The following is a 21,696-nucleotide window of genomic DNA, read 5'->3' as shown; positions in this document are numbered from 1 at the left end:
TGAAATAATTACTCACAATTTAAAAAAAAAATCTGTATTATTGATCAAATAAATGCAGCCTTGATGAGCACAAGAGACTCCATAAAAAACATTAAAAATCGTACTGATCCCAAACTTTTGGATGGCAGTATATATGTATATATATGGCTGAATTATATTCCCATAGTGGTAAAGTTTTTGTGATTCCAATAATGGTTATTTATCCTTTAAAAACATGCTGAGCTTAAATTATTGTTTAAAAGAGAATACCGTACTGTGAAAATGTATATATATTAACAATTATTAATGCATTGTTTTTTTTCCTCTTGAAATTCCCTTGAAATGTTTTGTATGTTGTAATTGGGCGGTGCTTCTGCATCCCAGAATCTCATTGGTCGATTTCTCATTTGGGCAGCCAATGAATAATGCGCTTTCAGACCCCGGAAATAGAAGAACAAATTCAGTGGCGGGACGTTTAGTTGTTGCGTTCGGAACTTTGTCAAATAAATTTGATCGGATGTGACACACAGTTAGTGGAAAAATGTGCGAGAAAAGCAAAATCGTGAGTTAATGTCTTTGTAGAATACATTAGCGTTATATACACTAAGCTAATAAAGTACTGAATACGATGTAAATCGCTTCAAACGCGTAAACGTTCACTGCAGGTCCGTTGTTTGTTTATATGTACTAAATACACTTACTAGTCTAATTATACTAGATTCATTGCATACACAATTTTAATTAACGCGTGTTTGTTATTTTACGTCTTATGCATCACGCCCTTATATGGTAGATGTGAACAAAACAGAAAGAACAAAGTACCTTGGCACTATTATGTTTTTGAACATGTCCTATAGCAATACCATGGTATTCTTTATAGTTTAGGGAAAAATGGCAATGCATATGGCAGTCATTCAGAATCATATCAACGTACCATGATGCTCTGACACAAACAACTTGGTTTTATTCTAGTAAATATTGATTCTTGAATCTCAAATCACTTGCATCTGCATATACTGCATAATTGCAGGTGAGCCAGTGGCTCAAGAAGGTGTTCGGGCAGCAGCCGGTGCCGGAGTTTGAAGTGAACACGCGCACAGTGGAGATTCTGTACGAGCTGGCGGAGAGCAGTGAGATGAGATGCAGAGAGGCAGAGATGCTCATCGAGGACCACAAGCAGAAAACAGAAGAGTACAGCAGCGATGGTGAGACTCTGAGACAGTCACTTTGGAAGAAGTAGTCTGACAAATGCATAATGATTCTGTAAGTGTACAGTTTTTTGTTGTGGAATAAATTAATTTGGGGTTTGTGGTCCTTGACAGGAGCTCATCTCCAAGAAGTGCTTCTCCAGGCAGTGGGACTTCAGGCGGGAGGATTTTCCAAACCCACAGTGGACCTGCTGTCGGCGCTGGAGGAAACTGCTGAAGTGCTCAAACTCAGAGACACATCACTTGGGAGGTGAAATAATGCTCAGACATAAACACATCATATACAGCACAAGATGATTTAGGCATGTTCCTGAGTCGAGATGCTTTGTGGTTCTGGAACCTAATCTTAAAGGAACACGCCACTATTTTTGAAAATAAATCCAACTCCCCTAGAGTTAAACCAGGGGTGCCCAAACTCGGTCCTGGAAGGCCGGTGTCCTGCAGAGTTTAGCTCCAACTTGCCTCAACACACCTGCTGGAAAGTTTCTAACATACCTACTAAGAGCTTGATTAGCTGATTCAGGTGTGTTTAATTAGGGTTGGAGCTAAACTCTGCAGGACACCGGCCCTGAGTTAAACAGTTGAGTTTTACCGTTTTCGAATCCATTCAGCCGATCTCCGGGTCTGGCAGTAGCACTTTTAGCTGTAGCTTAGCATAAATCATTGAATCTGATTAGACCGTTAGCATCTCGCTCAAAAATGACCAAAGAGTTGCGATATTTTTCCTATTTAAAACTTGACTCTTCTGTAGTTACATCGTGTACTAAGACCGACGGAAAATGAAAAGTTGTGATTTTCTAGGCCGATATGGCTAGGAACTATACTCTCATTCCGGCGCAATAATCAAGGAACTTTGCTGCCGTACTATGGGTGCAGCAGGCGCAATGATATTACGCAGCGCCTGAAAATAGGCTAACTTCTGTCAACATAACCAACGTGACCACCTGCTTGCACAGGGAGCGTGCTGGGGACTATTTTCAGGCGCTGCACTATTTATTTTCAAAAATAGTGGCGTGTTCCTTTAAACCTGAAATCAGATCGGTTCATTTTTAAACTAAGTCTGACATTTGCATTGTGATTTTTGTGGTTGATTTCACACTCTTGGCTGTCCAGCTATATGCCTGCAATCAATAAACTGACCAATGACGTGCTGGAGGCAGAGAAAACTGACCGGAGGTTGCAGCGGGAACTTTCTGCTGTTAGGAAGAAAATGACTGCAACGGTTGTTCTTCGGAAGAAACTTGAGGAGTAAGAAAACACAAGAGATCATTTATGCATGTCACATTGCTGTTATTGTGTTATTAACTGTATACATTTTCTTACCTGTCATGATTTTTACTGTCATTTATTCTGCTTTCTTAAGTCCTCTTTCTACTACACAACTGTATCTAAAACAGGGGGTTTTAGTCTTTTAGATGCCTTGAACCCCCAAATATGATTATTTTCATGTGAGGGCACCTCATACTCAAATTTAAAAAGCTCCCATTTTTTATAAATTCCAAATTTATAGTCTGAAAAAATAATATTATAAATATGTCTGAAATATTATTTGGAAAATATTTAGTTTCTATTAAGTTACATTATTATATTTTTTTTCCTACGCACTATAGTACTGTACTAAAACTGTTAGGTGTATTATTTATTATATTTTTTAATCTAATTTAATTTATTTGTTTTAATCACATTTTTATGTATATTATTCAAATTTAATCTATTTAATAATTTTTACATGTATTTATTGAATTTAAATCTAAAGCTTGCATTTGTTTTGCAGTGATCTGATGAAGATCACACATATACAGCAGGTGGAAGCAGCTACAGCAGAGGAGAGGCTTCTGAACATGGACTTCATGAAGAATAAATCCAGAGATCTCACTTGCAGGAATAAGATTGCACAGGTGCGTGTCACCATTTTCATCCAGTTGTCAAATTATAGTTTAATATCTTTCATGCAGCCTTATACAAACAGAATCTGTGTGTTTGTGACAGGAAAAGCTGGATTCACGGCAGATGGAGGATTCTTTTACCCATCAGGCCACCCTGCAGTTATCAGAGGTAAACCGCTTGACCAGATTACAGATTGATGCCATATTCATGCAACGTCGTAATTACTGAAATGAAATGTAATAATGCCAAAAATGATCCATGTGTAACTGTGTTGATTTTGCAGGCTAATTACATTCATTTAGACATTAATCAACCTATATATATTTCATAAATATCTTTTGTGCACACCTATTGGATTTAAAGGTTTTAATATGTTCATAAAGGAATATGCACTGTAACAGAACTGCACTTACAGGCTGGTATGAAATTGAATTGCATCTTTTCTCTCATCTTTTATTCTATACTTAGAAAATCACAGCTCTAAAAGAGGAAACACTACCTTTGAAGAAGAAACTAGAGCCGTATAGTGACTTGAGCCCTGTAAGTACAACTTGCATGAAGATTTTGACAGAATGACAGAATTATTTTATTGAACATGGAAACCATCTTGTGAGTTTTGCATAGGAAAGCACCGCTTGGTTTTGTTGTTTGATGCGTGGGTTGGTTAATAAATAATTATTTTGTCATAGCACAGTGCACGGTATGAAGGACACATTATTCAATAAAATAATCACATCCACATCTAAATAAATAATTGCTAATTGTTTTAAAATTCTATCATTGTTCTTTTAACCCTTTTTCTCAGTTTATTATCACTATTATATACTGTAGGTTACAGGTTAAATAGGCCTTTTGTGTACATAGAAAAAGTCTTAGATCTTTGAGTTCAGCTCATGAAAAATGGGGGCAAAAACAAAAGTGTTGCGTTTATAATTTTGTTCAGTGTATATATAATTAAAACTAAATTACTTGAAATAATTGTAATTTAGATTGACTTAATGTACTAAAATAACTAATACTAAACAAAAATAAGAATTACATTTAATAAAACTACATAGACATAAAAAAAAATGTCATAAACACCCAACAGAATTACTAAAGCTTTAAGTAAAATGAAAATGTGAAGTATAAACTGAAAAACTGATTCAAAATAACTATAATAGTATGTCAATAATACTTAAATAACACTGGTTTTCATTACGGTTGTACTTTTTTTTCCCCCAGAGTCCAGCACTTGCACGGGTGAAAATCGAGGAAGCCAAACGAGAGCTGGTAATTTTCTTTATTAATTTAGTTTTATTTTGGCATTTATTATTATTATTATTATTAAATATTATTTATCTTTGTTGGATATAGTTTTGTGAAACGTTTTCTTTTCCCCCAAGGCTGCCCTGGATGCCCAGCTGGAGCAGAAAGTGGACTTCATGAACACTTTATCTCGATAATTAACAAAAAATATATTTAGAAAATAAACAATAAAATAAAAGCGTGTTGATAATTGTAATAGACGTGATTATTACAATTCACGTCTATTCTAAGAATTCTAAGTTGTGCTGTGCTGTTTGTAATAAACGCAATTCCTCTCCGAATCTCACGGTGGCGCCTTTTGTTTTTCCCGACTCCGCCGCAGCGGAAATGACGACTACACGTTTGTTCCAGCGACGGCTAGTGGGGACATTTTAAATTAGCAAACTGCTAAAGCGGTCGGAAAGTCGAGAACACAACAGTTATTCCATAAAATTTCAGTTAACTCCATATCTTCCTCATGAATATGGTGCTGCGAGCCTGAGATGTTCCAAAGAACACACACGAGGACAGATTTGAACCAGGTAACGTTAAGCTGCTGTCGACGGCTATCGAGCGCGCTCTTATCACTGCGCCCTTCCATTTTGAGCCTCTACTGCAGTTTTGACCCAAACCTACTTTCACTTTAATGAATGCACGCCTTTATACATGCATAAATGCGGGTTATATCCACGCGACGTGCAGACGTACCGGTTAAAGTGCAGCAGTTGTGCAGCTTCCAGACTGAAAGTGTTACAGCAACAGTGTGTCGCAGGATGAGTGTGCTGCAGTGTCTGTATTAGCATAGTGCAACATTTATTTCGCTTGTTTTACTTTTTTCCCCCCATTTCTGTAATTATTTAAGAGCCGTATTCCGTTCATTTCTTTCACGGCTGCATTGATGCATTTGAGTTGCGTTGAATCGCATGCACGCACTATGATTTATAAACTGATTCTGGGATTTTGAGGAAGTATGCATTGATGTTTACCGCTGCTGCGGTTTTTGTTGCTGTCGGGATGAATGTGGGATCTCCTTTAAAACGTGTAAGAAGCTTTTGGAATCTATATTTTAACTTCTCGAATTCAAAGCTGACATAGTATCTAAAATCATGAAGCTACAGTTTGTTATCATTGTCCTATACAGAAATCTGATCTGTGGCAGTCAGTCTGTGCGTGTTTGGCTTATAATAATACATGTTATATTTGGTTTTTGGTAGTAAGAAATGTAAAATTAATGGGGGAAGGGACATTTTCAAAATCTAACGTTCAAAATATTAATACAAGTTCTTATTTGTTTGTTTCTTCTTGTTGTACTGTTAATTAGAAAAATAAATTATTAAAGCAATAAGCCCCAAGAAGCCGTGATTTACAGTGAATTTATAACAGCTAAGGGGCGTTGTTAGGCACAACGGAAGCAGAGTTATAAATTCACTGTAAACCATGGCTTCTTGGGGCTTATTGCTTTTATAAAACGGTTATTCCATATACGTAGTACGGTTTCACAAAATAAGACAGAGCAAATAAAGTGTAATGATATAAATAAAAACAGTATTCTTCCACCAAACAATGTAGTTCCTCTGAAACCGTTGTGGTTCCAACAAAGTGGTTGCCGAGCAACATACAGAAGTAAACAAAGGTGTATGTCTGTAGAGTAATTTACAACACCTTCGAACGCGGCTCAGCCAATCAGAATCAAGGACCGGAACTATCCGTTTTTTATATATATATATATATTATACATACATACATACAGTGCCGTTGAAAAGTTTGGAATCAGTAGGATTTTTAATGTTTTAAGGAAAATTCTTTTGATCATTAAGGCTGAAAAACATTTAATCAAAAACTGAAAACAAGACTAATTTTGTTAAATATTATTTAAAATAAGTTTTTTATTTTTCATTTTAATATACTTTAAAATATATTATTTCTGTGATGCAAAGCTGAATTTTCAGCATCAGTACTCCAGTCTTCAGTGTTACATGATCCTTCAGAAATCATTCTAATATGCTGATTTGTAATCAATATTGGAAACAGTTGTGCTGCTTAATTTTTTATTTTTTTGGACCGGTGATACTTTTTTCAGGATTATTTGATAAATAAAAAGATAAAAAGAACAGTGTTTAGGGCTGTTCAAAGTAGAAATTGTGTTATACACTACTATTCAAAAGTTTGGGTTTAATACATTTTTTCTTTTCTCTCTCTTTTTTTTTTTAAAGGGGTCATATGCGATTTCAATTTTTCCTTTCTCTTTGGAGTGTTACAAGCTCTTGGTGCATAAAGAAGATCTGTAAAGTTGCAAAGACTAAAGTCTCAAAACCAAAGAGATATTCTTTATAAAAGTTAAGAGTTAACCACGCCTACCTAAAACGGCTCGTTCTAACACGCCCCTACGTGTCTATGTCACGATGTGGGAAGATTTGCATAACGCCTCCCAAATGTTCACGCAAAGAAAGAAGGCGTAATTTTTATTCTCGCTGTAGTATTGTTGACGCTGCAGCCATGTCCTGAAGATGCTGTGTGTTTCGTTGTGAAAGCGAAACTACTTTGTTTGGCCTTCCAAAAAAGGACGATATCCGCTTCGTCATGCCTGGAGCTGATCTGTGCTGGTCGCTGAGGGAATACTACAACTTTCACCGTGGACGAAGCGGAGTCCAGCCCGGTCTCAGCGCACGCTAAGCCGGGGCTTCCCCTCACGCTAGGCCGCTGTGTTTTTCGTTGCCACTGATGATTCAAACGCGAGTTTTGGGCAGTAGAGTAGCACTTGTTGTTTGTCATTTCTCCGATCACAAATGCAGACAGAGTTTTATGTTTACGCAGCGCGATGCAACGCAACGCGCAAAAATACAGTATAAGTCATTATAATCATTAATTATGTCCCCACTGGATGCAACAAATGCCTAGTTTGTAATGGGTTTTAATGTTTTTGTCTCGTCGCTCCAGCCGGATACGGCATCACCAGTATGTGAGGGGCGTAACATTTCCGTCTCACGCTTGAGGTATTCGGCCAATCACAACGCACTGGATAGCTGGCCAATCAGAGCACACCTCGCTTTTTCAGACCGATGAGCTTTGTAAAAATCGACACGTTTCAAAAAGGCAGGGCATAGAGGAGAAACAATAATGTACAGTATGTGGAAAATAATGTTTTTTTTTACTTTAAACCGCATAAACACATTTCATTACACCAAATACACAAAATAATGTTCTTTTTAGCAGCATCATATGACCCCTTTAAAGAAATTAATACTTTTATTCAGTAAGGATGTGTTAAATGGATAAGTGATAGTAAAGACATTGTTAGCTATTTTGAATAAATGCTGTTCTTTTTAACTTTTTATTCATCAAAGAATCACAACAGTTTCAACACCGATAATAAATCAGCATATTAGAATGATTTATGAAGGATCGTGTGACACTGAAGACTGGAGTAATGATGCTGATGAAAAAAGCTGCATCACAAATTATATTTTAAAGTATATTAAAATAGGAAATCAATATTAGAAATTGCAATAATATTTCACAATACTACCTTTTTTCCTGTTTTGTTTTTTTATCAAATAAATACAGCCTTGATGAGTATAAGAGACTTACAAATTTTTTACATTAAAAAACATTAAAAATGTTACTGATCCCAAATTTTTGAATGGCAGTGTATATATAAAACAATATACAAAAATCAAATTCCAAATTTTTGATGCCATTATTTTATGTGTACATATGTGTTTCAAGTATTGAGCATCAGAATTCGGTTTTGTGGTGTTAATTGTAAAACAGGGTCATGAGTTACAGTAGTAAAGTTTTGATTTTGCTTGTCTGGAGAGGAGAATTTAAAGATCTGTAGTGTTTTCTTTCACAGGTTATGGAAAACTTATGAGAGAAATTTAAAATTGTGATTTTCCCATGCTGTAAAAATCATGGAATTAATCAAATAAAGTCATGAATATTTATATAGTCGGTATAAACTCTTTTATATATATTTTTGGTTTGAATTGATGAAGTTATTAATATTTTTATAGTCGGTATGAACTTTTCTAGTTATGCTTACATTGAAATATTGTGATCTAAGATTTAAATATATTGCATATATGTTGCTGTTTGTGAGATCAGTTTCTATTAAATGGTTTTTAATATAGCAAACCCTATTTGTAAGTTTTCATGCATTGTGACCGAGGCCTCTTCAAACACTTGATCGCAGCAAAAATTTGTTTATGGACATAAAGTTTTGAAAGCATTTCAAGGCCAGGCTGTTGTGAAATGCAGCATTGTGCATTGGAGTCCGATGACATGTAGAAAGGTTGATAAGAGCTTCACTGGTGCGTGATAGTTCAGTGTTCTGGCTGGTTACCCGAAGCCACCCAGCGGTGGTCGATGAATGAGAAACCGAACTAACCATATAAACATTAGACATTTGTCACCAATAGGACTGGACTGGGCCATATGGCAAAAAAATTTTAATCTCGAATTTTTTTTTTTTGAACTCCAACTTTAAAAAATTTAACTACAACATGATTCAAGTAACTTTCTTTATTACTGCGCGAACGTGAAGCCAGCTAGGCTAACCACAGGGTTGCCAGGTTTTCACAACAAAACCCGCCCAATTGACCTATCGGTCAGCCCCTCCCCTCGAACGCAGATGAGCCAATGGCAGTCGAGTATCAGTTGCACGGGGAGCGGAATTCGGACATCTGTAGGTTTCAGCGCCGTAGAGAAACATTGGAAGATTCGAAGCTTTCATCGGTCTGATGGTGTTTATGCTACGAAAATGGAAAAACGATGTGCCTGCCTGTGGTACTTGTAACACTGATTCCAGGTATCCTGAGAGGATGGGCAATACAATTTATTTTATTACATATCCTAAACCCAAACAAAACAGAGCAAAATGTCCGTAAGCATTCAACCCTAATCCCAATGAAGACAAAAACGTTCATTTTCTGGTTGTAATGCTCTCAATAAAGGTGGGGTAAGTGATTTCTGGTAGCCAGTGTTGACATTTGAAATTACCAAAACAAACACGCCCCTACCCCAGAAGGGTCTCGCCCCTATTTTGATAGCTCCGCCCCACACATACGTATGCAACCCAGGCAACGATTAGTTCTGTGATACAAAGCAAAAACAATGTTACACCGTGGCGCGGCGCAACAAAATACTATAGAACTCATTATTGATTGGCTACGTGTGTTTTGCTATTCGGCCCGAATCAGTTTTCTAAAGTGTTTTTGAAAAATCGCTTACCCCACCTTTAAAGAAAATTCTGTTCCAAGTGAACCACACATGAAGTTGTCAACATGATGTAAATGTTAAACAAATCACTTGTTAAATATCTTTAACTACAACTACATCTTGTACAAACTTGTCTTATACATATTATATGTTCAGAAATAATACGAGGAAAATGCTTTTTAAAAAATCTCAAAAGTCAAGGTAATTCAAAAGGTATAACACCAGGGGGGTATTCCAGAAAGCAGGTTATGTGACATACCCGGGTATGTTTAAGGGTAAGCAAGCGAATGAACTCCGCTTTCGGTTCCAACAACGGAGGTTAATTTCAGGGTATGTAAGTAGCCATAGCAACTTGCTTTCTGAAGATAACCTGCTCCAGAGTAGGTTCTGTTTCAGGGTTAGTTCACTTAAGAGCTATCAGCACATGCGTGACATTTTCTATCATTTATTTCTATAATAAAAATACATATCTGATATGACTTATTATATTATTAGCATCAAACAAACAATATAATTCTTATTCTGAAGAATTCAAGATTAAATGGGAAAAAAAAAAAAAAATTATTGCACAACCACCAGTTAGGTGGCGATATGAACCAAGTATGCAAATGGCCTTTGAACAGAAGAAGAAAGAAGTAGTATGGCTCACCTTTTCTTAGCGTCCGTTTCCATAGTGACTCGTCGATTCATCGCTCTGTTGAGAATGCCTTGCATGTTAACCAGGAACATACTCTGTGTTTAATGAACTTACTCCCTGGAACCAACATACCCCGAGTAAGCAGGTTTTGGTTTAATCAACCGAAAGTTCAGGGTTTAGCTGACGGTAAATTAACCGTGCTTTCTGGAATACACCCCAGTAGATTATTATTTACTATAAATGTTCTGTAAAAACAATGAACAGCAGCTTTCAGCCTGTCGCCATGATGCAAACATGAAATATCAGACATACAGTAGTTCTTCACAGGTTTTTTTATTCGATTGCACTGCTTTTCCATTCCATTTTTTCTTTGTAAACATGAATGCGTTTGACTGTTGTGCTTGCATCTCTTGTAGCATCTCATGCAAGAAACGGCATTATAAAAACACGGCGCTCAAGTTAAAAGAAGTTCAACTCCCATCTTCTTGCATGTTTTTCCTATTCCACTGCCCGCATCGCATCTTTGTCAACACAAAAGCGCATTGTGTGATATGAGCGCGTCACGCGTGAGCGGTTAATCTTGTGCGCCGACATGCGGTTGGATTGTTCTTTTCTCTTTACTGCTATCATTGGCATATTGTCAAAGTGTCTAATTCTAACGTTTGGTAATATTTCTATTCAAAATCGCGATTCCTCGATTTCTAACAAAATAAAATAGTGGCAAAACATTAAATGTGAATTAATCAATAAAATCTGAAAAATCTCCCTAGTCAGCAGTTATATTGACACACAATTCCTGTTTTCCAGGTCAACTGCCCCTGTTTATCGCCAGTCAACTGCCACTTCAGAGACTCCGCACCTGGCCCCGCCCTCCAGAGATGACTGATGCCCAGAAGGCCAACGAGCTCCCTGAATGCCCCACAGAGGGTGGGGCCACAACAGAGGAGCTGGACATGCCCCTGAGACAAGAGACCACGCCCACCAGCTCACCATCATGCGAGGAGCCAATCAGCTCGCAGAGTCCTGACAAACAGCCCGTCCCCGGCCTTCTCTCCATGCCATGCTTACTAAAGGAGCTTCATAGAGACTCCGCCCCTGGGCAGCTGCAGGAAACGGACCCGCCCCCGGCTGCCGCCCAAGTTCTGTAAAAACAACAGCAGCTTTCAGTCTGTCACCATGATGCAAACATGAAATATCAGACATACAGTAGTTCTTCACAGGTTTTTTTATTCGATTGCACTGCTTTTCCATTCCATTTTTTCTTTGTAAACATGAATGCGTTTGACTGTTGTGCTTGCATCTCTTGTAGCATCTCATGCAAGAAACGGCATTATAAAAACACGGCGCTCAAGTTAAAAGAAGTTCAACTCCCATCTTCTTGCATGTTTTTCCTATTCCACTGCCTGCATCGCATCTTTGTCAACACAAAAGCGCATTGTGTGATATGAGCGCGTCACGCGTGAGCGGTTAATCTTGTGCGCCGACATGCGGTTGGATTGTTCTTTTCTCTTTACTGCTATCATTGGCATATTGTCAAAGTGTCTAATTCTAACGTTTGGTAATATTTCTATTCAAAATCGCGATTCCTCGATTTCTAACAAAATAAAATAGTGGCAAAACATTAAATGTGAATTAATCAATAAAATCTGAAAAATCTCCCTAGTCAGCAGTTATATTGACACACAATTCCTGTTTTCCAGGTCAACTGCCCCTGTTTATCGCCAGTCAACTGCCACTTCAGAGACTCCGCACCTGGCCCCGCCCTCCAGAGATGACTGATGCCCAGAAGGCCAACGAGCTCCCTGAATGCCCCACAGAGGGTGGGGCCACAACAGAGGAGCTGGACATGCCCCTGAGACAAGAGACCACGCCCACCAGCTCACCATCATGCGAGGAGCCAATCAGCTCGCAGAGTCCTGACAAACAGCCCGTCCCCGGCCTTCTCTCCATGCCATGCTTACTAAAGGAGCTTCATAGAGACTCCGCCCCTGGGCAGCTGCAGGAAACGGACCCGCCCCCGGCTGCCGCCCAATCCTGTGCACAGGAAGACAGCGACTCCTCCGTCTGCCTGCGGTCGCCTTCCTCCTCCGGTCACCTGGGAGACTCCGACACGCTTTCATCGGCGGAGGAAGCGCCTGCGCCCGTTCAGACGGCCGGCAGGAAGTCACGGCGTTCGCATTCTGAGAGCGACACATCCTCCGTGGCAATGGTGGCCAAGAAGAACCGCTGCCAGGAGAAGCAGGTGAACGGGCGTGTGCGCGTCAGAGGCCCGCGCAGCCAGCAGCAGAAGCAGCGCATGCGACAGCTGCGGCAGAAACGCGAGGCAGCGGCGAGACGCAAACCCGACGTGCTCCAGGACAGCAGCACCAGCGACAGCGACATCACAGCCCACTCGTCCTCATCCTCGCCACTAACGGCCTCGTCCGACAACGAGGGAGAGACAATCAACTCTCACGCACCAGGTAACTGAACACACACACACACACAGCATTTTGTCTACGCTACCTTGTGTGGACACGCATACATCACAAACAAATCCTGAACAAATCGATTCGCTGATGCATCACAGTTCTTTCTCAGATGATTCTGGATTGATTGTTTATGTAACGACCAATATGACTTGTTATTAAGTGTCTGACAACCAGTGGAACCAATTTTTAATTTTTTAATTTTTGCAATTTGACAATAATAACTAAATCGTTAGATTACAGCAATATATATATATATATTTTCAATATTATTAGTAAATATGCATTTGATAATAATATTAAATGTTAATGACAATAATACATTACTTATCTGACCAGCTCACTTTTAATTTCTGTTAAGAAAATAATAGTGCCAGTAAATAAGCAATACATTTATCTATCTATTGATGTTATATTGCTATTAATAATAATTATTATTATTATTATTGTTGTTGTTGATGTTATTATTTTTAATACATTTCCTAAAAGATTTTTTTATTATTATTTTTAAATTTTTCATTGTGTAATAATTTTTATTAATAATATATTTTATTAATGTTAATTACAGTAAATAATTGCTTATCTGACTGAAAAAAAAAACTTATATGGTGCCAGTAAAATCACAGCAATAAATTTATATTTATTTTTATTATTTTTTATGTATTATTATTATTATTATTTCAATAAATAATTGCTTATCTGACCATCTCACTGAATGACTTACAAAATAATAATAAAAATAACTATATGGTGCCAGTAATCGGTACACATTGTTTTTAACTGGTTAAGAAAAGGTGTGGGGGAAAATTATATATAATTATATATATATATATATATATATATAATGATGCCAGTAAAATGACAGTAATTTATTTTAATTTTAAATTTATTATTTTTAATTGATCATTGTGTAATTAATTGTATTAATGTATTATTATTAATGTTAATTACATTATTTTGGATTATACTGACTTATTTTTATTTCTGTTTTTGGATGAGAGCAGGCGTACTATAGTATAAAGTGGTATAAAATCTCACTAAAACCCTTTGCTGTTGCTGGAAAAATTGAGATGCATCGAGAATCGTTTTGGAATCAGATTGTGACTCTAAATCGAAACTGAATCTTGAGGTGCGTGAAGATATTCACCTCTAGTCTTGAAACAAACCAACACCTGCAGTGAAGCCATTTTGACGTTTCATTTCTCTCATGCATTGTTTGGTGCATGTTTCCTGAATGACGGTTGAATAAACACACTCATAGATCAGGCAAATCACACACCAGTCCCTTCACAACACATGAGGGATCTCCTGCAGCGCTCAGGTGGGTTTTTCTGTGCATGCATGTTGAATGACCTCATATGCAAAGCGTCAGATGAGGAATGTTTTTTCGCTCTCAGAATACAACAGCGTTCTGACCTCACACTGACCTCAGTCTTTAGTGACCACTAACTCTGGATAGTCTTTAAAAGCTTTCAAATCCAAGGTCAAGTCAAGTATAACAAAATACACAGCAGTTAATTTGGGTAACGTTTTTGTACATTTAATAGTCTAAAGGCTTGTTCACACCGGGACGAATATCGCGCGCGATTATCGCCGACGTTTAACGCCTCGTGACTAAACAAAGGGCGCCAATGTGAGTGTGCACACCGATGCGCAAAACGCGAGGCGTAAAAGCGTCACTTTTTAAAAAACGCCTCGGGCTCGTTTTTTTGGTTTGACGTATTTTTGGGTTTGACGCGCCGCGTTAAAAACTGGCCGACCAATGAGATTGGCGCTTTTGTTCACATGCTTGGAGCTGCTGAAGTTACAGTAAAACACGACTAGGTGGTGCACAAGCACAAAACGCTCTTGCCGAGCACACATTGATACCTAACAACGAAGAGGAAGTAAGTAGACCAAGAAGATGCATCGAGGCAAGATGAATGTAGCTGCTGGTCTCATTGGTGTCTGAACACAAAGGGCTTTATGACAAACGCGACAGCGACTACAAAAATCTCGATAAGAGGGAGTTGTTATGGAGAGGAATTGCAGATCAAATAGGATTCGATGTGTACCGGGGTATTTCTGTTTTTCATTAAGCGGCTTCTAATGTCAGGGAGTGAATTTGCACATTCACTCGGCATCGCCAACGAAAATCGCTTGGGTATGAACACAAAAGACATGTCGAAAAACGTCTGCGATAATCGTCCCGGTGTGTACGAGGCTTAAAGCTGTTGCTTTTCTGCCGTCAAATGTTTAAGCAATAGATATTCTCTAAAATAGCAATTAAACACAATGACATTATAATCAAGTATATTTATGATCAACAATGAATGCTGATGCACAAAATTAATTTAATTGTAATGAATGCAGTGCAAAGTTCATTTGATTGGAGGTAAATTATACCAGGTATTTAATGAAAGATTTGCAATAGAATATCACAAGATTTTCTTCATTCTGACTTGTCTTTCAGTTGCCTCAGTATCTGTTGTCTTTGTGTCCTATATCTGTGGCTTGTGTGTGTAATGTGTCTGCAGTTTTTTGTTGATTTATTCTTCTACATATACTTGTTAGTTAGGATATGCATCATGTCCTTGTGGGACCGCCAGGGGGTGTTTTTGGGGCCACATTGTTGGCATGGCAGGAGTTGAATCTCAGTATATGTGATCGTTTGTGAGCATATCATAACTTTATATTGTAATATTAGTTGTGCAGATTTATATAGTTTTAAGGCCTGTTTGGTAGTTCCAGTTTTGTTCAGTCTTAGCTTTGTTTTTTTCTTTTTCTTTTTTTTTTTATTTTTTTAAAGCAGATGCTTTTGCAGCAGTGTTATTTTAGTATTACTACTATATAGTACTGTAGTATTTATTAATATTTTGAATTAACTTTTATTTTTAATATTTGCCTTTTTATTTTAATTTTTAATTTATTTTTCATTTTTGTATTTTTCCGTTTTCATTTAAATTTTTAATTGGCTTGTATTTTTGTTTAATTTTAGTTTTAGTAATTTTATATGCTTTTGTCATTATTAATTTTTATTTCTGTATAGCTTTAATTTCAGTTTTACGTTTAGTATTGTTAGTAATTTTATCTTCAACATTTTATTTCAGTTAATTGTAAAGGCAACATTTCCAAGTTACTTTTAAGTTTTTCATCTAATATTTAAGTATTATTTATGTATGATATTGAATTTCAGCTTTATTTTAGTTAACAAAATCCGTTTTTAATAGTTTTAGATAGCAATAACAACACAAGCAATGTGTCTAAGGTATTTTCCCCTGAAGTTATGCCTCTAAATTCATCCTCGTCTTCTAAGCTCTTCTTTTGTGCACATTCACCACCTTAAAAAATTGCTAGCACTTGTAAAATCATCTTCCTAACATTCCTGTTATTATGCATAATTCGTGAGGTCTTTGATTAGGTTTGCGTAATATCCTGTTGATTAGCCTTTTTATTCATTGATTATCTCTCAGGATGGCATTTATTGTTCAAAAATTCATCTGCTCTCAGATATGTCTCTGAACAAGCATAATGATGCAGTAGTAGTTGACTAGTTCTTCAGACAGGTTAATTTCAAACATCTCTAGTTGTTACACATCTGTCTTTATTTCTTCACATGTAATATTCTGAGGGTTGGTTGGTGTTAAAGGGGTTAAGAAGCTGGTATCTTCCTCACTGTGTGATCTTTAAGCCATCTTTAGTCATGTGACCATTGGTGAACTGTACCCAGAATGCACTTCGAGAGCTGCATGATTGTCCCCAGCATGCTCGCCGGTGTGCACGCAATAACGCTGCAGCTTTCTGCCTTCCTGTGTGTCTGACGTCTCTCTCTCGGCACTGCCGTCTGTCTTTAAGCTGGCCATCGCCGAGCCGACGCTTCTGGAGCATCAGCGCGTGGGCGGGGCCAACTCAACATGGGCGTGGCCAGCGGAACCCTGGGCGGAGTCTTGGAGGAAGCTCTTACGCGATTTGCCGCGATGCAGAGACAGACCGAGGAGCGCTTTCGTGTGTGGATGGACAGACTGACCCGCCTGCATTCAGACGATGACCTTTCGTCCAGCGAAAATCAAGAGGGGCGGAGCCACGTTAGCTCGTTCCTGCCGTCGTCGGAGTCGCAGGAAACACTGGCGGCCTATCAGATGGCTCGACTCAGCGCCATCACGGTTCCACCGCCTCAGACTGCCGGTGTCAATGGAAATGCAGAGCCGTCTGAACCGAACGTTTAAAGAACATTGACGCAACACAACTGTGCCGACTCAATTCGACCGCTGAAGTGGAGGCTTAGGACAGTGCACAAACTTTCTCTTTATCTCTTACTAAATTCATCTTCATTCTGGCTTCCACATCTATCTCTTTCTCTCTATTGAAGGATCAGTTTTCCTACAAATGGAACATTTATTCATCCTCATGCCTTTCTGAACCCATTTGGCTTTTTGCATGCAACACAAAATGTGAATTTTTGAGGAATATTGTGGTAATTTGATGAAAGTGAACAAGAAACTGAGGCTGTCAAGCTCCAGACAGTGTTATTTTAGTATCATTTTTAGTATCATACTATTCTACTATTATATGATACTATTATAGTTATGCATTTTTTAATCAGGTTTAAAAAAAAGTTCATTGTCGTTTTTGTCATTTTTAGTAGTTTTGTTTTTATATATGTATATATAAATTTAGAATTATTTTTTTATATATATATATATAACAAGTTTACATTTTTTTTTTTTTTTGTTTATTTATTTTGGTATATAATTTTAGTAAACAAAATTCAAATGAGAAATGTCTGATGTCTGTTTCAGTTAACTTTCCTTTTAGTTTTTTTTTTCTTCCATTTTTAGTTTATATATATATATATATATATATATATATAAGTTAATCAGAAATAAAATGAGATGAAATGGTTAATTTTTTATTTGTTTTACATAACGGGGAAAAAAAACCTATAAAATCCCTGGCTCCAGAAATGCTAAAATAAAAAAGTTTAATTGAATTATAAAGATATTTAATAAAAATATTGAGTTATATTGAAGGCTTTTATGCTGTTTTTTTCCCCTCCATTTTTGGAGGTTGACAGACGCAGATGCCATTGTAAAAAAAGAGCCTGGATATTCTAAAATTCAGATTTGGCGTTCAGTGGAAATAATAATTTAATATGGGTTTGGAACAACATGAGGATGAATAAATAAAGAATTCATTTCTTAAACCATTTCTTTAACTTCATGTGTCTTTCTTCTATTAACATTTTGTGTTGTTTTATATTGGCATCTCAGGGCCGCCCTCCACACTCAGTGCCTTTGCGATCCCATTTCTTTGGGAGAGCCAGTTTCTTCCACTCACCTGGAGATGAATCATTTAAAAGAATCATTTGTCTTGCCTGTAGAACTGTTTCATGACGTTATTTCCACAAGAGACTTCTGAAGTTTTGCATCGACTGCCATGTGTCTTTTTGTCTTCATCTGGGCCGGCATGTCTACCAAAGATCTCTTGTTTGCATTGTGGATTGGTTTAGGTTCTTATTGAATCGCTTCTTCCAAAGCGGAATATGCATGATATAAGCTGACAACAGAGAGCTGTAATGTAATGACAGCCTGTACATAGGTTTGTATGCTAAATACTAACTTACGACACACAAACGAACATCAAACACTGATAGAAACAGTCCGTGATGCACATGCAATAAACAGGTGATTCTGCTACTTCTTCTGGACACAATGTCTAAAGCAAGAGTTGCTGATCATTTTTTTGGCTATATGTATCTATTTAAGGGTGATTTCCATAAAAACATGTCAGAGTCGTATTTTACCCCAAAGTTGATGTTTACATAAAAACAACAAAGCCTAAATTTAGAAACATTAACTTTGAATGCATTTTGAAATAATTTTAGTGACAGTTATGCACATTAATTACTGTAATGCATCTGGTTGTTTTTACTTTGAGTTGGTGCTTCTCATTGCTTTGTGGTTTCTGAAATATCCTATAATACAAACATTTTTTAATGTAAAAAAATCTAATTAAATGCAGGACAACAAAAACTGATATATAAATAGTTTACTTTGAATATTGTAATATTTGGGAAAATATATATATTTTTTTTTTCATGTTACTGCAATGAGATAAAAAAAAAAATTTTCAGCTAAATCTTCTTAATTGTTAATGTCACAATTTCAAAATTATTAATATGCATATAGATAGGCTTAATTATATTGCCAAATATAATTTCATGTCATTTCTTTTTGATTTTAGGGTGAAATATGAGCTGGCCAGATTTCATGAGATTCGGCCGTCATGTGCTTCCTCCACACTAACACAAACACTCATAGTCAAGGTTTACTGTAGTTACGGACTTACAGGAGGACTTGAAAGCTATTTGCTGTACTGCTTTACTGTATAGAGTGTCTGATAGGAGATTGTTTACGTTTTTATGTCTTTTTGTGTAATAATAACCAGGCTGACTAAGTTTAGTGTCATAATGTTTTAGATGGAGGACAGAATTTCCTTCCTTCCTTAGAAACCAAGAAATGAGTAAACAGAGATAGATGTATTTTTATTTGTTCCAAATATGTTTTCTTTATTTTTAATGTCCTATACTACTGCCTCACCGAACGTAAAAGTGTGCCAGGCGACGTTCAGTTGTGTTTTCATGTCTATGTAACACATTATTGACGTGTGATATCTGCTCTGTCGTTAGCTAGTAAATAAATATGCAAGTATTTTACCAGCATTCATCTGTTTTGCCTGAATTTCATAGCCTTATTATCCAGGTAGTTTACATTTAATGTCCATGTATGGGTCTATTATCACAGACTATAATTTTGTAGAACCTTTTTTGAAAACAAATTGACCATATTTACTTTAATAACACATCCTCCTGGTCTTATAAGGAACAGTTCATCAGTGCACATTATTCTATAAAGGAAAAACGTTTGTCTTTGTAGTCTTAAAACCTTCAATAATAGAGACGTACATTCAATTCCTGATGGATAAAATAAAGTCCTTACACATTTTTACTGTCGAATATCCTCTTTCTCTTAGAAAATGTTGCATTGCGGGAAAAAAAGGGATTCTGAACACTTTTTCCAGTGAAACAAGGCATTATTTATGGATAATTTTGTCAGTATTCACTCAAAAACTGAGCTTAGATCAATGATGCAGTTCAAAAAAAAAAAAAAAAACCTGTGCTAAGAAAAAAAAAAGAAGTTGATAAAAAGATTGAATCAGATATTTGGTAATAATATAGCATAAAGAGAAACTTATACGCAATTTTTTTTTGGTCATTTTTGACTGTGAACGCCGCAAGTTTAATGTCCCAAAAAAGTACAAAATTATCAATTTTTAGGGAAGTTTTTTTGAGCAAAGTCAGTGAGTTTTAGTCCAATGAGATAACATTAAAGGAATAGCTTACCAAAAATGAAAATTTTGTCATTTACCCTCGCTCAAGTTCTTTCCAAACCTGTATGAGTTTTTCTTCTGTTGAACACGAAAGAAGACACTTTGAAGAATGTTGGTAACCAAACAGTTGGCGGTAGCTGTTGACTTCCATAGTATGGAAAATAGTCACTGCCTACCTTCAGCATTCTTCTTGTTCAGAATGAGGGTTAATGCTTTATTGCTTGCAAAATGTGTATTGTGCATTTAATGTAAATGCTGTTTAAATTTCCTTTTTTATTTGGGAAATAATAAAATTATCTGTGGCAGTCGGCAGCATGCTACAAATGCAGTTTAAACCTAAAAGCAAAACACTCAGTGATTCAATTTAATCTTTAATCCAGCATTTGGAAATATAGATTAGAACTAATTAGACTAATAAATAAATGGCACAGCAGAATTATGCACGTATAGATATGGTGGCGAATCTTTTGAATGGCGTGTGTGTGTGTTGCAGTGGGTCCTGCAGTGATTGGACACTATGATATTTCAGACACTCACTCCAAACAGGAACAGCAGTCGCAGTCGCTCTCAGGTTCGTTTCTACTGTAGTTTGACTGTACATTCATACGCAATGGCTGCATCCCAACTCGCATACTAATATTAGATTAGCAAACTTGTAGTACTTTCAAAAGTGTGCATCAATACATGCATTTAGATCACAATCCCTTGCACTACCAAAGAGACATTTTGTGATTTTTGTACAATTTCACCCTTTTCCGTTGACAAAATCTTGTTACATCAGTTTCTCTCACATTTCATTCTGAGGATGGCAGTGAATGTTGAAGCTGTAGGGTTTTTGTCGTTTTGCTGAATGTAGTGTGTTGTTTGTGTAGGTGCAGTTACTGCAGTAGAAGTCCAGCCATCTCAGGTGAGTCTGGCGTCCACAGACAGTGAAGTGGAGATCGTTGGAGTTCAAGAGAACGCCAGGTGAGCCGATCCTCGTCGTTCAGCAGTCATTTAGTAGTATTCATATGTTAACTAGGTAATCAATAACATGCACATCATAAATTGGTAGTTTAGAGTTCTGGCATGAAACTCTAGATGGCGCAGTCCGATAGGTCTAACTCATTCTGACCTGATGAAATCCTTATCACATGGCACAGCTGATTGGTTCTCTCCTGTATCGGTAGCCAATGAGCTCGCTGCTCAACATTCAAATATATGACTAGTGTTTGCTGTAGCAGTTGCAGCTTGCTTCAGAAACCCTTCACCTTCCCCAGCTCCACCTGTATAGATCTATTTGCAGCAGCAGTATTTCTTACATGCTCACAGCAGAATGTTGTGGATGTATTGGCAGTAGCAAGTCTCGGTACATGCTCTGCTGCCGCAGCATCAGTGTAGCAGATCTTTTCCGCCAAGACCAAATACATTAACATTGTCATGTACATTACCGTGCCAATCCCTCCGAGAGTTGTCATGACAGAACTACATTTAAACAACAATTCTTGTAGAATGTATCATGTATCATGACCTTGTAGTAATTGTGAAACTACACTGAATATTTGGACTATTATAAAAAAAAATCCTTAAAAATCATTGGTCACACCACAACTATTTTTTAGAAGCAAAACCATAAAAAGTGATTCATAAATAAATGACTGGTTGC

General features: G+C 37.1%; 2 protein-coding genes across 4 annotated transcripts in view; both read left to right on the top strand.

The window, feature by feature from the left end:
• Positions 1-402: 402 nt before the first annotated feature.
• On the top strand, positions 403-4,581 carry haus1 (HAUS augmin-like complex, subunit 1). Of its 2 annotated transcripts, XM_016451304.1 has the most exons (10): positions 409-468; positions 500-541; positions 1,010-1,184; positions 1,302-1,437; positions 2,301-2,435; positions 2,962-3,085; positions 3,177-3,242; positions 3,543-3,614; positions 4,299-4,346; positions 4,460-4,581. In XM_016451304.1, the coding sequence occupies exons 2-10, from the start codon at positions 521-523 to the stop codon at positions 4,517-4,519; spliced, it is 837 nt and encodes a 278-aa protein (XP_016306790.1). In that variant the 5' UTR covers positions 409-468; positions 500-520; the 3' UTR covers positions 4,520-4,581. The 2 variants fall into 2 exon arrangements, with proteins under 2 accessions (XP_016306787.1, XP_016306790.1); XM_016451301.1 differs by having other exon boundaries at positions 403-541.
• A 7,336-nt stretch (positions 4,582-11,917) lies between these two features.
• The window catches only part of LOC107661572 (uncharacterized protein C18orf25-like), an 11,328-nt gene continuing 1,549 nt past the window's right edge, over positions 11,918-21,696 (top strand). The window contains exons 1-3 of one of the 2 annotated variants that reach the window (XM_016451216.1): positions 11,918-12,677; positions 20,545-20,622; positions 20,939-21,017. In XM_016451216.1, the coding sequence (XP_016306702.1) occupies positions 11,987-12,677; positions 20,545-20,622; positions 20,939-21,017 (848 nt within the window). In that variant the 5' untranslated portion in view covers positions 11,918-11,986. Of the gene's footprint in view, positions 12,678-16,517; positions 17,181-20,544; positions 20,623-20,938; positions 21,018-21,696 lie in introns of those variants that run through there. The other variant, XM_016451215.1, reaches the window with a different exon arrangement.

The sequence above is a fragment of the Sinocyclocheilus anshuiensis genome, unplaced genomic scaffold (genome assembly GCF_001515605.1).
Source record: "Sinocyclocheilus anshuiensis isolate Anshui unplaced genomic scaffold, SAMN03320099.WGS_v1.1 scaffold1425, whole genome shotgun sequence".
NCBI lineage: Eukaryota > Metazoa > Chordata > Actinopteri > Cypriniformes > Cyprinidae > Sinocyclocheilus > Sinocyclocheilus anshuiensis.
The sequence above is the reverse complement of the archived record's forward strand: the minus strand, read 5'-3'. Positions and strand labels throughout refer to the sequence as shown.

Excerpts from the sequence above, each read along its gene's own strand:
- haus1 (XM_016451301.1), top strand. The coding sequence starts at position 521 with ATGTGCGAGAAAAGCAAAATC. Across the intron at positions 1,438-2,300 it reads AGAGACACATCACTTGGGAG|CTATATGCCTGCAATCAATA; the intron begins GTGAAATAATGC and ends TTGGCTGTCCAG. Across the intron at positions 3,615-4,298 it reads CGTATAGTGACTTGAGCCCT|AGTCCAGCACTTGCACGGGT; the intron begins GTAAGTACAACT and ends TTTTTCCCCCAG.